At 43.0% G+C, this 14,790-nt stretch overlaps 4 protein-coding genes across 4 annotated transcripts; 3 read left to right on the plus strand and 1 right to left on the minus strand.

The window, feature by feature from the left end:
- Positions 1–2,164: 2,164 nt before the first annotated feature.
- On the minus strand, positions 2,165–3,265 carry SS1G_03968 (predicted protein; the record flags this gene model as incomplete). The annotated part of the gene is made up of 4 exons (XM_001595828.1): positions 2,165–2,173; positions 2,280–2,375; positions 2,554–2,683; positions 3,204–3,265. The coding sequence occupies 4 exons, from the start codon at positions 3,263–3,265 to the stop codon at positions 2,165–2,167; spliced, it is 297 nt and encodes a 98-aa protein (XP_001595878.1).
- A 443-nt stretch (positions 3,266–3,708) lies between these two features.
- On the plus strand, positions 3,709–6,039 carry SS1G_03969 (hypothetical protein; the record flags this gene model as incomplete). The annotated part of the gene is made up of 4 exons (XM_001595829.1): positions 3,709–4,217; positions 4,361–5,037; positions 5,146–5,464; positions 5,514–6,039. 4 exons carry the CDS (start codon positions 3,709–3,711, stop codon positions 6,037–6,039), a joined length of 2,031 nt encoding a protein of 676 aa, XP_001595879.1.
- Positions 6,040–8,201: 2,162 nt separating this feature from the next.
- On the plus strand, positions 8,202–9,508 carry SS1G_03970 (predicted protein; the record flags this gene model as incomplete). The annotated part of the gene is made up of 3 exons (XM_001595830.1): positions 8,202–8,460; positions 8,861–8,893; positions 9,369–9,508. The coding sequence occupies 3 exons, from the start codon at positions 8,202–8,204 to the stop codon at positions 9,506–9,508; spliced, it is 432 nt and encodes a 143-aa protein (XP_001595880.1).
- Positions 9,509–11,931: 2,423 nt separating this feature from the next.
- Positions 11,932–14,317, plus strand: SS1G_03971 (predicted protein; the record flags this gene model as incomplete). Its single annotated transcript, XM_001595831.1, has 6 exons — positions 11,932–12,023; positions 12,630–12,772; positions 13,285–13,304; positions 13,790–13,813; positions 13,866–13,939; positions 14,005–14,317. The coding sequence occupies 6 exons, from the start codon at positions 11,932–11,934 to the stop codon at positions 14,315–14,317; spliced, it is 666 nt and encodes a 221-aa protein (XP_001595881.1).
- Positions 14,318–14,790: the final 473 nt, after the last annotated feature.

Genomic DNA, 14,790 nt, shown 5'->3' on the forward strand with positions numbered 1-14,790 from the left:
GCTACGAGATCTTAGCAGTCTGCAGTAGTAAGTTGCAGGAAGTTGACTCTCCAAAAGGCTGCACAACTTTTCGGTATAGATAGACCTTGTACTAGGTAGTAACCAATTGATACACAGGTAGGGTATGATGACTGCGGAGGTAGATTCATATTTAGTATGACAGTAGGAAAACATCACTATCCATTTATATCTCTTTTAAAGAAGTCTCCAGCATGAACAATAGAGTGACTCTCGCCGTAAGAATTCAGAAATGAGTAATAAACATTTGTTAAGTTGTCTTAGATGAACTCAATTCAAGGATCTGACTTATTGATGCATCAAAATCCTTGAATTTGCATTAGCTACAATACCACACTTTACCGTAAACCGTTAATGTTCGATAACCGTTGTTCAATGGAGAATCGTGCACTCTGTATATTCATTTCATTTCATCGCATCATACTCGAATATTCGATGTTCTACGGAGTAATCTGTAATCTCACAATCAACTCCTTTTCTCAACCCTCGCTTCCGATGAAAATTTTAAGTCTAAATGAATAATCCTCTTGATATATAAAACCAGTTGGTATATTTAAAAAAAAGGTGTGTGGTTGCACAATCCAAATCATTGCTCTTTGGGGTTACCTGAGGAGAACTTGTAAGGCTGAAAAGGTAGTGTGGAGCGGGAGATTTTGTACCGACCAATGAAGAAAATTGGGAAAAATGTCAGAGCTAAGCTCATATCAGACGATGTAGCTAAAAGGGGTAGTAGTCATGTTCACGGCTTAAGTAAATGCAATGAACTAATTAAGTAAGAGGTCCAGATGCTTCTCAATTACTACCTAGATACTTTACTTGTACGAATACGTATAGTCCTATGAAGCTTACAAGAATACCAATTGGCAATAACAAGTGTCAAAAAGATCAATCAGGATTCCATCAGAGACTATCAGACTCGAGCATTTAAACTTTTCGCACTTATCATCATTGAATATGTGATCAATCCGCCCGCCTATTGCCCTACCACTCCCCTGTGACCCTTTTTAGCAGTGCAACCATACATGGTACAGTATCTATCTATCTATCTGACAAGGTTGCAGTAATCAATCATTTATAGTTTACAAACCTACCATTGGCGCTGGTGGGATTCTGAATTGCGCACATCACAGATTCACAGCGGGTAGCCTAACTAATTCTCAGGAATGAGCCCATTCGACGTCAAGGAGACTCAACAAAGTCTGGAGACTCAATTTTAAACCTAGTTCTTTAGACCAGGAGCATTACTGCATGGAAAGTTGGATGAAACGAAAAGCATAAATGTTGTAAGTCTTATAATTCAGATGAATAGCATCAAAATAGATGGATTGAAATTATAAAATCAATCCCGCTGCATGTCCCGGAGTGTATATCTTTATACCTTACTTGGGTGAGCTGACTCTGTCAGACTGAAAATTGCCTTTCCTCTTACTTTCTCCCTTCGCTCTCCTTCCATTCCTCTCCAAATCAACATACTCTTCTTTTCTTTTGATCAACTGCCGTCGCCTGCCTTTCATCGTGTTCTTGTACCCACTTTCACGCGGTGCTCCCTTGCACTTGAGATCAAAACAGTACAAAGATCCGGAAATCAGACCTAATCCGCAAGTGTCATTGCCAAATATAATATAAAAAGATCGAAACGTCTAAAATAGAATCAAAAAGTCATCATCATCATCATCATCATCACATCAGTTGCCCGTCACAGCTTCACCAAATTAGATCAACCAAGAATGTTTCCTATCTCGGGTTGGTACTCCAGAAACTCCTGCTAGTGGGTACGTTTTCCTTTTCTTGAAGAAAAAGAAGAAAACCCTACCATACTACCGTGCGCCGGGAATTGAGACAAACAGCCCTTTTCACTGTCTTGGCTTTGACAATTTTTTTTTATCTTAAATCTTCTTACCTTGCTTGATAAGTTGTTCGAGAAGGTAAGAAAGGCGAAAACATCCGAATATCCACATCAACCGACATATGATGGATGACCCTAGCGAAGTAGGGTATACTTTCTCTAATCTCTACATAGGACTGACTACCGAATACCCAGTCAATCAGTCAGTCAGTCAATTGGTTTCAGTCTCAGTCACTCAGTTACTTAGCTACTTGGTCACTTAGTCATAAGAACGGACCTGCAACTCGAATACCTACCTACCTACCTGACCTACCTAGTAATTAGCTCTTAATCTGTCTACTCGAGGACTGCCTGCTCTGATGCAAAATGTAAAAGGAATGAGGGCCTGAACTCTATGAGATTTTACCGTCCTCACCTCGCTAGTGACAAAGCTTGGGTATGGGTATGGATATCGTAAGATCTTACCATCTTCATCTACACTGCAGTACACATTTAGTCTAGTATCCAGTATCTAGTATCTGTCCATCTACGATCAAATCAATATCCCATCGCCTATCCATCTCATCCTCTTTGGGTCCTCCCCTGTTTCCGAATTCCCCACCTCACTCTCTTCCCTCTAAGAAATGAGAAGAGTCCCACATTGTCCTTTAGTGAACCCGTAACCAAGGTCCAATACATCCTATCCATACATCCTGTTCAACGCATAAGGAGGATACCTGGGTACTTGGAATCCGCCTATCGACTTCGATTCTGGCTGGCTTCCCGCTCCCACCCGTCACTTTTCCACTCTCCGAATGAGGTCCCCAGTATCCCCCAGCCCTATTGTTTGTCATTTCTATGGTTAAGGCTTATGAGATTATGGGCTTATGGAGGGAATGGCCGATGGAATAATTAATTACATTCAATGTACGACCATAAGATTTAGAAATTGTATGGATGTATGGATGTATGTGCAGAGTATGTACGGAGTATGTACTGGGTATATTATGACATAGTTACTACCATGATTTTGACTTGCCTTATTATCACTACTTGGTCTACCGACATACTTGAACATCCGTCTATCTCTCTCTGACTCTTATTACTGCATTCATATTCGAACCTTTTCAAATCATCTTGTCGTCGATCGACTATCGACTATCGACTATCGTCTATCGTACAGATACCAGATACCAGATACCGGACACGAACTTACTTTTCTGACCGTATTAGTTTGAAACTCAGTTTCTCAATTCATTTTAGTTTCTGGGTCGTTAGCACCTCCCTCTACTACCTACCCTACTATAGTACTACTGTACTTACTATTCAGCCCTTCCGCTAAAAATTGGCCTAAACATACCCATACCCATCCCCATCCATACCCATACCCATACTAATATCCATACCCATACCCATACCCATACACTCACACTCACACTCACACTTACATTTACACTTACACTTACCTCCGTACTTATTATTATTCCTTCCTTCATAACCACAGACGTTCGCCCCGTCATCTCATTTTATGAAGGGTTCGCAAAACAACGTCAACTTCGCGGACTCTTCGATCTTACCTTACCTCCCCAACTTATTTTGCATTATAGAAAAATAAACTCATCATTGGAGTGCGGATGTAATGGCTCAGAACTAGTCTTCTTTTTTTTTGTAACTAATATACTTTTCTTTCGACGAAATATACATGTTCCGATTTCCTTTCTTCTCCACTCTCGACTTTTCCCTCCCAAGCAAAACGGCACGTCCGACTTGGCCACCTCTAGACGAAGAGGAGGTCAGCTCATGTTGTTAGGAGGGCTACTATTTACATCCACTTAATTTTCCATAGCCTGTGGCCTACCTACGCAATGGATATTCCTATCCGTGGCCAGATGCCTGGCTTCAACACACCCTTACCAGAAATCTGCGTACAAGACTCTCATCATCCCGATCGATACCCCGATAGATACTCAGATGAACATAGATACCATTCGACCACATCTTCAGCAGCTGCTCCTGGTCCAATGTCTATACCCAATGCTAGAGAGGCTCCTCCTCCTCCTTTACCACCACCGAGATACATTCCAGACATTGCAGATAATGGGAGGGGAGATCTTGGATGGCAGTGGGCAAACCAGCACCGGGAGGTCAATTGGGAAGGGCGTTTATCAGCTGTGGCCCCTGGATCAAGTTTGTACGGGAGCTATAATCGCAAGAGCATTTCAGATGACCGACCAGATGTTGCACGCAGAGGGAGCTCAAACGCCACTATTACTGCACACACATCGAAAGACGCAAGCAACCATTTGAGTGCGTTGCCGAAAGATGAGGGATATGCAAGCCTTTCTGCTTCCAATGCAAGCATTGGCTCGACACAGTGAGTGCTACTATTTTGATCTTTGGCGAAAGCTTCCGGTACTGGGTCGTGTCGCAGACAGCATCGCCAATCTGCTTGCCAATCCTTTACCAATGATGATGAAGCGTTCTCTCGTATTTTTGGGCTAATCTTTCCTCTCGCAGATCGAAAACATCAATTGGCTTTCAAAGTTCGGTCCACGATGCATTTCAAACTAGTGCTCAAGCATACGACCAGTCATTGTTACAGAAGTTGGGTGGGAGAGGAGATAATTTTACACAATCAAGACCTTTCGCAAAATCTACGTTTAGCTCATCTGTAAACGATGTATCGCCAACATCTCGAATAGCGCGGGAACATGGCCATCCTGCTCTCAAGCCACTGTCTCTGCCAATCCATACACACAAGCCAGCGCTGGCCGAGAGTCCAATAAATCGTTGGGCAGATTCGCCTCTGTCATCTGGCGTTTCACCTGGCAATCCATATACCAGACTTAGCTTGAATACATTTGATTATAGATCGCCAACCGATATCATAGACAATGAAAGATCATCACTACATTACCCCAGGAGATCAGGAAGCATAGCAGATGATGCATCGAGTATTGCTAGCCAATCTAGGGATAGCTTCCACATGCCTTCTCCAGAGTACGAAGAAGGTTTTCATATGGAAGAAACGGGTTTGAGACGATTACAGATAGGAGAAGAATACCACGGCCGGAGTGAAGGATACTCTCCAGGCTCTGCTACAGCCGGGCAAAAACGGCGCGCATCTTCCCCTCCCAGGGATGATGGCCTGCATCTGCGCACGGTGGGTAGTGCAAGTGATCTTGCTCGACGTCGTGAGTCTGGCTCGCGTTCGACACCGAGTCCACGATTTCATTCGACTTCTACGTCTATTTCATCTAGTGCTTCTCTACCCAGAAATTCATTCTCATCTACATTATCAGTGGCTGCTAGTAGCGCAACCAGCTTGGGTTCATACGTTAGGCTGTCTCATGGAGGTCTCCCACCCGCGCCCATGGATATCAACCCCGATATGTCTTATAACGGTTCGATATCGCTAAACCCCAGCCCAAGAGGATCGATTTCGGCTAGAACTGCCCATCACCGAGCTTTATCTGAAAGCCGGCCTCTAACCAATGCACGAAAGATGCCAGAGGTCTTAGGCCACGTGAAACACAACAGTGCTCCTAGCAGACAAGGCGGTTTCATTTGTGTATGCTGCCCCAAAAAGCCCAAGAAATTTGACACCCAGGAAGAACTCAAGTCAGTGCTCTCTAAACCTAATAATCTGTTGATGCTAACCACAGATCAGCGCGCATGAACAAGAAAAGCAATACGAATGCCTATACTGCCCCAATCGTTTCAAGAATAAGAACGAGGCCGAGAGGCATCAAAATTCTTTGCATCTTCGCCGTCATTCCTGGTCGTGCGCTGCGCTGCAAGATTGGGCGCATGCTTTTCACCCTTCTCCTTCGCGTCCTAATGATGCGGATACTTGTGGATACTGTGGTGAAGATTTCCTAAGGAGCGGTTTCACGAATCATGAGGGATCGCCAATACCTGCGGCGACAGGTGAGGACTGGGAAATCAGGGGTGCCCATCTGCAAGATATGCATAAGTTTGGAGAATGTAACCATGCAAAGAAGTTTTTCCGCGCAGATCATTTTCGTCAGCATTTGAAGCATAGTCATGCGGGGACAAGTGGAAAATGGACGAACATGCTTGAGAACGCTTGTATGATTGATGAGCCACCTCCAGAGCCACTTAGGGGACCCGAAAGAGTCAGTCCTGGTGGAGTAAGAGTAGGCCGAATCAACGAAGAAGACGAAATACTATAAAGTTAAAGGGCCTTCAAATTATGGCCAGTTTGAGTCACCCTGAGATGCCGCAAAAATAAAATTTCCTGCGGGCTATTAACAACAAAGTTCATATATGGATTCCTGGTGAAAGAATATCCGGTCGGCAGAAACAATCATCATGAATTGAGAAGGAAATCAAGGGTTTCATCTACATCAGGAGTTGACTTCGGAGCATTGCTTGGACTACATGGCATATTCTTTTCTATATGATGGGAGTATTCCTACACTGCATCATTCTGGCGTTTGTGATATTTGAACCTCTTTTTACATTCAGGAGTTAAGTATCAACTCTCTATAATCAGCAAACATTCAAGAAACAGACTTGTCAAACTTAATTCCGTTGTTTAAGGGGCACGTGACTCGGGAACGGGATTGGAATATGGGCGGGAAGAACAGGCGGAATAATGGTTTTGTCTTGGGTTTATCACCAACGTCATCCACTGTAAAAATGCTTATACGTTTGGGTTCTGCCATTTTTGGAAAGAGGCATGGCTGCAGAGGCGGGAGAAACGTAGGGAAGAGCAAAATAGATTATTCGTCCAAGTAGCAAGGTTTGGATGCGGTTGTACGTATAGCATAACACAAAAGCAAAGACGCGTCTAACACCACCGGTGTAACAAATAAAAGTTTACAACCTCGGATGTTTGATTTCTTCATTTTTTAGGCTGTTAAATTCTGCATATTGATATTCGGTTACAGTAATGGATGGGATGAGAGACTACGGAACGGCATTAGCTCTTGAAATTTATACCAAGGCTTTTTCTGCCGGCTCCTTACATCTCATCAATATGATGGATGAAGCACATGCACCCGAGTAAACCTTGGAGAATACTAGCTATGAAGCAAAGCGATAATAAACTTACCAAGGGATTCTCCCAGGGTTTGAAGGTGGACAAGGGCTTGAGTCAAGATGCACATGTGGTAAGGAAGGGGCCAAGGAACACGGACAAAAAGAGGTGATTTTAAGCTGCGTACCATGTTCTCTTTCAAACTTCATCGAGGGAAGGAAAACGGGGACGTGCAATAGTATGTATGGATAGTGAAAGCTTTGGTCATCTGGGCGGGCGAAAAGGTATCCTATTTCGTTATGTGGTTCAGGAATACCTCACTTTCCATTCTAGCTGAAAACAAGATTTTTTGGACAAGATGTCAAAGCTAGGAAAGTATTGGGATGTCATTCTAGCCTCACCTAATGACGTACAGACGTGATCATGGAAGCCATAGCAATCAATCGTTTTAGTTGGATGATCGCCGGGTCTTTTCTTGCATGCTGGCCACAAGTAGAATGTCAGACTAGCCAAAGGCAGTTATCCAAAAGAGATCGTAGTTGAAGGCTGATGTTTACACATGTTTTCGGACCAGATGGGAATGGCAGTGACACTGCTGCATCATTGACTCATGAAAGTTCGAGGTCGAGGTCGCTAGCGTCTCTTACAAGTGTGATCTAATAACGGCGCTGTCAGTGCCATTAGTTCGGTCGATTGGAGATCGATGATTTGCAGTAGCTAGGACTTGCCGCAGAATATAATGTCATTATTTCATCAATTTTGGCGATACGTGTACCAGAAAAGCTGGGCTGGACTCATCGATGATCAAGCACAAATGCTCGGCGAGCCCGTGTTCCAACCCGTTGGCTAATGAGGCTAAGGCTTTAGGATATCTGAAAAGGGCCTTAGAGAATGTTTTAATGCGGTTGCTAATATCCTGAGTCGGACGTTCGGGAAAAAAGGTCTAGCGTGGTCGCTGTATTTGTCTTTCGAAAGTTTAAATCATGATTAGCTTTGGCCTAATCCAGACGTTTTATGATCTAGATGGTTCTATCACCGATTCTCCCTCCTAAAGTAGCCGTATTTCAATCTACTAGCATAGTGATCCATACAACAGCTGTGAATCTGGCTGTACTTGTTTCCTAGCGTGGTGATCTTTCTGGCAGCTCTCAGTTCTCACTCCTATAAATAAAGGGTTCCCCTCGATGTCCTTCACTTTTTCCTTTTCTTCTTCAGTGCAATTCTGAGTTCAGCCCACCACCCCTTGCCTCCCATTCCTGCTTCCAAGCGCCTTGCTCCCTTCCTTGTGCCAAAGCTATCAGCCCGAGTCGCTTTCTACTACTCTGATCTTCTCCCTTGGGGGGGAATGAAATGATGTGTAGTAGAACGCGATTCTGGGCTGCTAGCTTTGGCACAAGGAAGGGAGCAAGGCGCTTGGAAGCAGGAATGGGAGGCAAGGGATGGTGGGTTGAACTCACTATTGCCTCTAGGCCAAGGCCACCACTTTTCCACTTTGTCGCCCCTGTCTTCGGACTCCGTCCCCTCCGGGGGGCGGGGAACGATGAAGACCGGAGTGGATGGCTGGTGGCCTTGGCCAGAGTTGCGTTAGGTCAACTTCATCGTTTCTTGGGCAGTATAATTCTACCTAATCAGTTTGGGCCAATTCCGTTCTTCTCTGGCCTTCTCAACCATCTGCCATTTTGATTAGGCCTTTTGGGGTTGAAGGCTGTGAGAGTCTAGAGGGTGATCAGGAAATGATGGGCTTGGCCTGAGTTTTGTAATGTCGATTCAATGTGACAATTTCTCAATCATCTGGAAATGACAGATGTTATAACTTCATTTGTCGTTCAATGAAATGCTACGATATCCAGAAGTTCAATAGGCCTACGTTACTCGCAATCCTAAAACTATTATCCAACCTTCTACATTATGATCACGGTTCTTAAGCTTTTCTCTTTTCTGTTCAATCCCCCACACTCTATTCACTCCTCTTTCCTTTCACTTTCAACTTTTTTATCACTCCCTTAATATAGCCATTGCATTTAAAGGTGGAGATACCTCACCTGGTATGTTTAATGGCATGGATGTTGGGAAGAACAAATATCGGTTTAGTTCGCGACAGGTACTAGGTAAGGCCTCGAGATCGAATATTTTGCCTGTTTGAGAAAGAATTTAGTTTCTTTGGCCGGTGATATGGAAGAAAGACTGTGTGAATAGCTGCTTGGGATGTGGGGAGAAAAGGAAGAATGGTGGGAGTGGTTGTTATCAAGGAATGACGAATGAGCGAGAAATCAGATGGAGAAAATCAGCGGGAGTAACTAACCAATAGGAAATCCACAACCTCCAAGCAAGCATTCATGACAGCTAATTTCTCCTTCTGTAAGGAATACCTCGCAGCTTATAGCTTCATCTGCCACCGCTGATATCCCACTATCTCATAACCACCCCAATAACTCTAAGCTAGCTTTAACAACAGCATGTTCGGGAGTGCTTTGGGACGTATATTCTTGTTTTGAGAACCAGTAAAACTTTGCCATTCAGGAATGATGCACCGCGTTGAGGAGTTACCTTTGTTCACTGAGAATGGCAAGGATAGCTTTGAATGGAATATCGTGGAGGGGAAGTCGGTGCAATTGATACGAGGGGATTTTTGTGCTCGCTCCAGTGGGCGAAGTCGATAAGATCCCGCGGCCTAGAGGTTATGAGTATTTTTGAATGTGCGGAGTGCAGTGGAGGAAGTGGAAAATTAGGACAAACCGAAAATTCTTTTTGATTCCCAATGCTCCAGTTGTATTCAAAATATCGTCTTTCGTAGTCCCTCTATAAGAGAGTCGGCCTTGCTATGTAGAGGCGTCGGAAGAATTTTGTGAGCTGGGAGTAGTGTCAAAAGTTATTCCACTGACTTTGTTTTTGTTTTCCAGGTTAGATGATGCTTGTGTACTGGCTCGGAACATGTGAAACCATAATCTATGCCAACAGAATCTGAGATGAAAACATCTTGGGTTTCACCTGCCTCTTTAGACACTTGACCATTATCCAGTCAAGAACCTCGAACCAGAGATTTCTGATTGGGAACTCTGTGAAAATACCATAGAGCATTCAAGACTATTAAGAGAATTGCGATAGCCTACGGAGATTAATATGATAGTCATCATCGAAGCATACCCCGCATTCAATCACACCAGATCCATCCAGTGGAACAATCTTTATGCCCACATTTTCGTCCTCCAAACTGTGAGTACTCCAGCCTTGTCATATCCCATCCAAAAACTACCCTTTTACCTGTTTTGATCTCTGAAGCTGTCGCCGACAAGACTATCTCTGGGGTGAGATAGGAGAGACGGAGTAGCGACGTCTTTTCGGTCAATGATGAAGTATGTCACCAGGGAACAACTTCTTTTCCTCAGTCCAAATTTTTGAGGGAGAGTACTTCGAAAATCATCTTTAGTCTGAATAAAATATGTAAGGAGTCAAACCACCAAAGTAACCAGCTGCTGAAGGTATATGTTACATTCGACGACCACTACGTGTGTGTATTATCTTCCGTTTCGCACACCTTTGGTATATCGGCACAGTGATGTATGTCAGTCATTGTGTGAACGAAGTGAATGACTTCAATTCAATTACTACTGTAATAAAGAACTAAGCGAACGCGAAAGAGACTAGCTCTTTTAGTAAGTCTATATAAGACTTACTACTTTCAATATGTAGCTAGCTCTTTAGACAGAATACAATTAGACATACAGGACCTACGTAATCCGTGGGTGCTACGTCTTCCGTATCCTTCTCGTACCAACAGTCATCTTCTCAGAACACAGTTAGGTTCCCATGCATAATATAAGATCTGAAAGATATGGGAAAAGTAAGCGGGGCGGCAGATGCTAACTTCTGTGGGATATACTATAAATGGACTATGCTTTGAACGTCTATACGAAAGTTTCTTCTATGGCATGTTTTTTAGATCATGTGAGAGCGTTTCTCTACATCGCGAGAAATCTCGGATACATGCTGCGTAATTCCAAGCGAGGGTCAATGAGCAAGTGCAGGCAGAGGCAGCACTACAACTCATCAAGATGAGGTTGACTTATGCTAATAGTTACTGTCATCTATCACACTGGCTGGAAAATGACACGAAATATGGCTGGTGGGTAGTGATCGTGGTGCCATTACGAATCCACTCAATCTCGTCACAAATCTCCGAAACATGTTTTACTTGCACGCTCAAGTTAGATGCATGCAAAATCTTTGAAGTGTTTAAATCCATCGCCTAAATCCTCTCAACACCATGATATATGTACAACCCAGTCTCCCTAAAGAAACATCGATGATTCGACCCCGCATTCCTGCTCAACCACCAAATCCTTAGTCCTTTTGCTTCTAACATACATGTCCCCATAACCTTCTTTAACATGCTACTGCGCGGCAATTTCATTTTGAGGTTTCATATCTAGTGGATTTGGGGAAACTGGTAATTGGTTAGCTGCTGACTCGACCTTGGGCTGTAGGTGCATGAAGAAAGAACAGGCGCAATGCCAAACTTCATCCGGCTCTCTGGTGATTATATGTAAAATAAAAATGGTCTTTTGTGGCTTTATCGTAAAATCGATAGCTATGCTTGGTACCTATTTGTTGTTCCTTTCCCAATTTTCTGGCGTGGCTGAGAGGAGAGATCAAGTGCTACATGTAGTGAATGAATCTTGTATTCAGATATGGTTGACTGAGGTATCAGAGTTGAAGAAACTTCAATACATTGCTCTGCAGCATAGGGTGATTCTTTTCATATGCTTACAGCCATTTGAAACATGATGTATAACTTTGAAACCCTGTGAGTATTCTCTCCTCATGATACTATTTTCTTGCCATTGAGACCAGTCTTTGGAGACAAATTAATTCACTCTATCCTCCTCATTATAACATCAGGGCACAAATCTTGCACGAACACAAATATAAGACAACCAGAATCCACAAATTCTACATTTCCTCAGCAAAACACCTCGATTACTTATTTCATCCGCAAGGTGTCTAATCATTTACTCATATTTCCTGCCGTTACCGTTAATGGTGTAGCCCCTCGTACAACTCCATGGAGAGTCTTCAGCTTGAAATGACCTACTCAGCAAAAGGTGATCAAGGATGGACTCTGCTGTGCTTCGAAAACGACAGAGGTGGCGGCCCAGCTAAAGCATTTAATAAAACGTATTATTACTGGCTCATAAAATGTCATGCCAGCATCTCAAAGATAATATATATCTTCACCAGTACCTTCAACCTATTCACGATCAACGTTAAATGGGTAGAGAAGTGATCATTCTAGTCATGGCCAGTACGGCCATGATCCAGCTTGAATAACTAGGTATACTTGGGTATCATGATCCATAATATGAGTGAGTAGATATTATGAATCAGCTAGTTTTTGTGACTGCAAAGAATAATGTCCTCTGACACATCACCGTGAATTGCGGAATTTATGAATCGCTTCTTGACTTTACGAAGAATACCTTAGTGGTGCTAAGCTTATAAAATTCCTTCTCTTCTTTTCAATGCTCATTTTCCATGTAGCAACATCATTCCACAACGGCCAAAAATACCTCGCGCTTGCACAATAAGAAGCCGAATCTTTCCACCCAGGATCTTTGCAAGAGCTGCTGTAGCTTCCGCAACAATAGGGTCTTCTCGCAACCTCTCACAACATAACACACAACATAACACGATCATCATTACGAATTCTTATCGTACCACTCCCAGCATCTGTGAGTCGAAGGTGATGCTTCAGTTCACTAAGCCAGTCAACTAACCTCGCAGGGAAAATAAAATGGTCTCCGAAAACACGTTCGAGAAAATGAGACATGGCCTCAAAAGCGAGTTCAGTGGGAAGATTGGCTGTAAAGATCTTCCCACTGAAGCCGTCAGTATTCTCCGGGAATTGTACGGACTGCGAATTGCCGGTACATATGTCGATGAAGTTAAATGCGAATCTATAACGAGAGATTTGACTTGAACAGACATGGACGGTATTCATAAGCATGTTCTGAATATGAAAGAAATCTCCGATGTGTGTTTACCTCCATTATTCCTGGAAAATCTTTATGGTATCATTAGCAGTTACGAAGGAAAGCTTACTGAAGCTATGTCGTACTTCCTCCAGGGGCGGCCCATTGTGCCGACTCTTTCACGCCTTGAGCTCAAAGATAAATCTCAAGCAAACATCATGTGGCAAATTATCCGCTTGCACACTCTCGTGGAAAAAGAACAAAAAGACTTGGTTGAGCATGGTAAGGAGATTACTTCCCAAACAAATATGGGCAAGGCGTTTTGGAACACAGATATAAAGATGAGCGTTGGCATTGACGGTAGCGAAAAATCTGGTCTATAGTTGTGGAATTGTAACATGGTAACTTCATGGTATGAGGGGCTCAAATAAAATGACACTATATCCAGGTAGCTAACTAGAATATAGATACAACAGCCTTGGAATCCGTGAGTGAATAATCGTGGGGTAGGAGCGTAGATATTAATAAACAATGATACGCGGAATAACAGATGGCTTTGGCAGTATTTAACACACAAATGAACCATGTTCTTGAACTTTTACAGTAAAGATTACTATATTACCATGAGTGAAGCTACACATTGAATATCATTGTCCTAAATGTGAATGCATGTCCTCATTAAGCACCACGTAATATGACCTCTCAAAATCTTGACTATGATTTTTATATCTTAAACGAGAATAGTCATGGACCACAGATTTCGAGGCATGAGTGACTCGATCAAGAGTATTTACAATGCAAGTCAGTATGATGTTACTCATACATGCTACCTCTGTCTGCAAAACCTTTACTTCTTTCTTCCTTTCTTTCTTCCTCCTACTATTCTACAACACACCCAACAAATCCAAGCACCAAACAACACAGCTAGCACATATCCACAAGGCCGTTTCGTTATCCAAACTAAGAGTTCAGAACAACACTGCAAAGCAATCTCAAGTATGATTTCCAGCGGATACTATGTAAAGTTTGTCGCTCACCTTATCCATAGGACCAGGCTCTATCCGCCCTTCTCTCTGCCTCTTTTAAAACCAAGCTTAAAGAACAAATAAGTCGTTCTATTTCGTAAGGATTCTTAGCAGTGTTTTTTCACTCGCGAGATGGATAGTCTTATCTAACTATGAGGTCAGGTCGATTCTCAAAATGAGTGGAAGTGAAGCAAAAACTCCTCAGTCAGCTTCGAGCTTGGCAAAAAAGCAGCAGAGACGGCTCGAGGATCAGCAGAAAGAAGACGAGCAACTTAGACAAAAAGTAGAATCATTAAAACGAGAATTCCAGGCATTAGTAGTAAAAGAAAAGTCACTGAGGGAGGAAAACGATGAGCTTGAAGTGAAATTGGCGGAATCCAACAGGGAAATTGGAGATTACAAGAAATCTTATGGCTGGCGAAAGACAGTTTCGGAAGATGGAAGTTCCAATGATATGGTAAGCTCATACATATGAGCAGCTCCAGCGGATTTACCAATCAGGAGTAGGGACATGCGACGATGTAATCTTAACTCAGTGGCTACTAGCACGGGTACCAGATACTAGAATTGGGATGGAGGACTGATACGGCACGCCGGAATACTAAGAATTGCCTGACTTTTGGATATTTATCTTTGAATTAAAAATTCATTCCACTCATAAAACTGTGCACTCTTTGATATAATATCGACCTGTCCTCCGTTGTTTAAATCTAGATCTAGAGACTAGAAAGTGCGAGTGTTTGAATCGGAATATGGTCACTATGCTGGGCAGTCACGCCAACGTCACATGAACTAACCTTCCAGTTCCATTGCACATTTAATAACACGAACTTACACCTTTGGCCTCAGAACTTCTGGACCAATGTATCGTGCTGGGCTTCTCTCATCGAATCAGTCTCAAATATTCATCCTCATTAGATTTCCTACTTTAGAGGCTGCATAGTGCGA

Source organism: Sclerotinia sclerotiorum, genomic scaffold (assembly GCF_000146945.2).
Source record: "Sclerotinia sclerotiorum 1980 UF-70 scaffold_4 genomic scaffold, whole genome shotgun sequence".
In the NCBI taxonomy this organism is placed as follows: domain Eukaryota; kingdom Fungi; phylum Ascomycota; class Leotiomycetes; order Helotiales; family Sclerotiniaceae; genus Sclerotinia; species Sclerotinia sclerotiorum.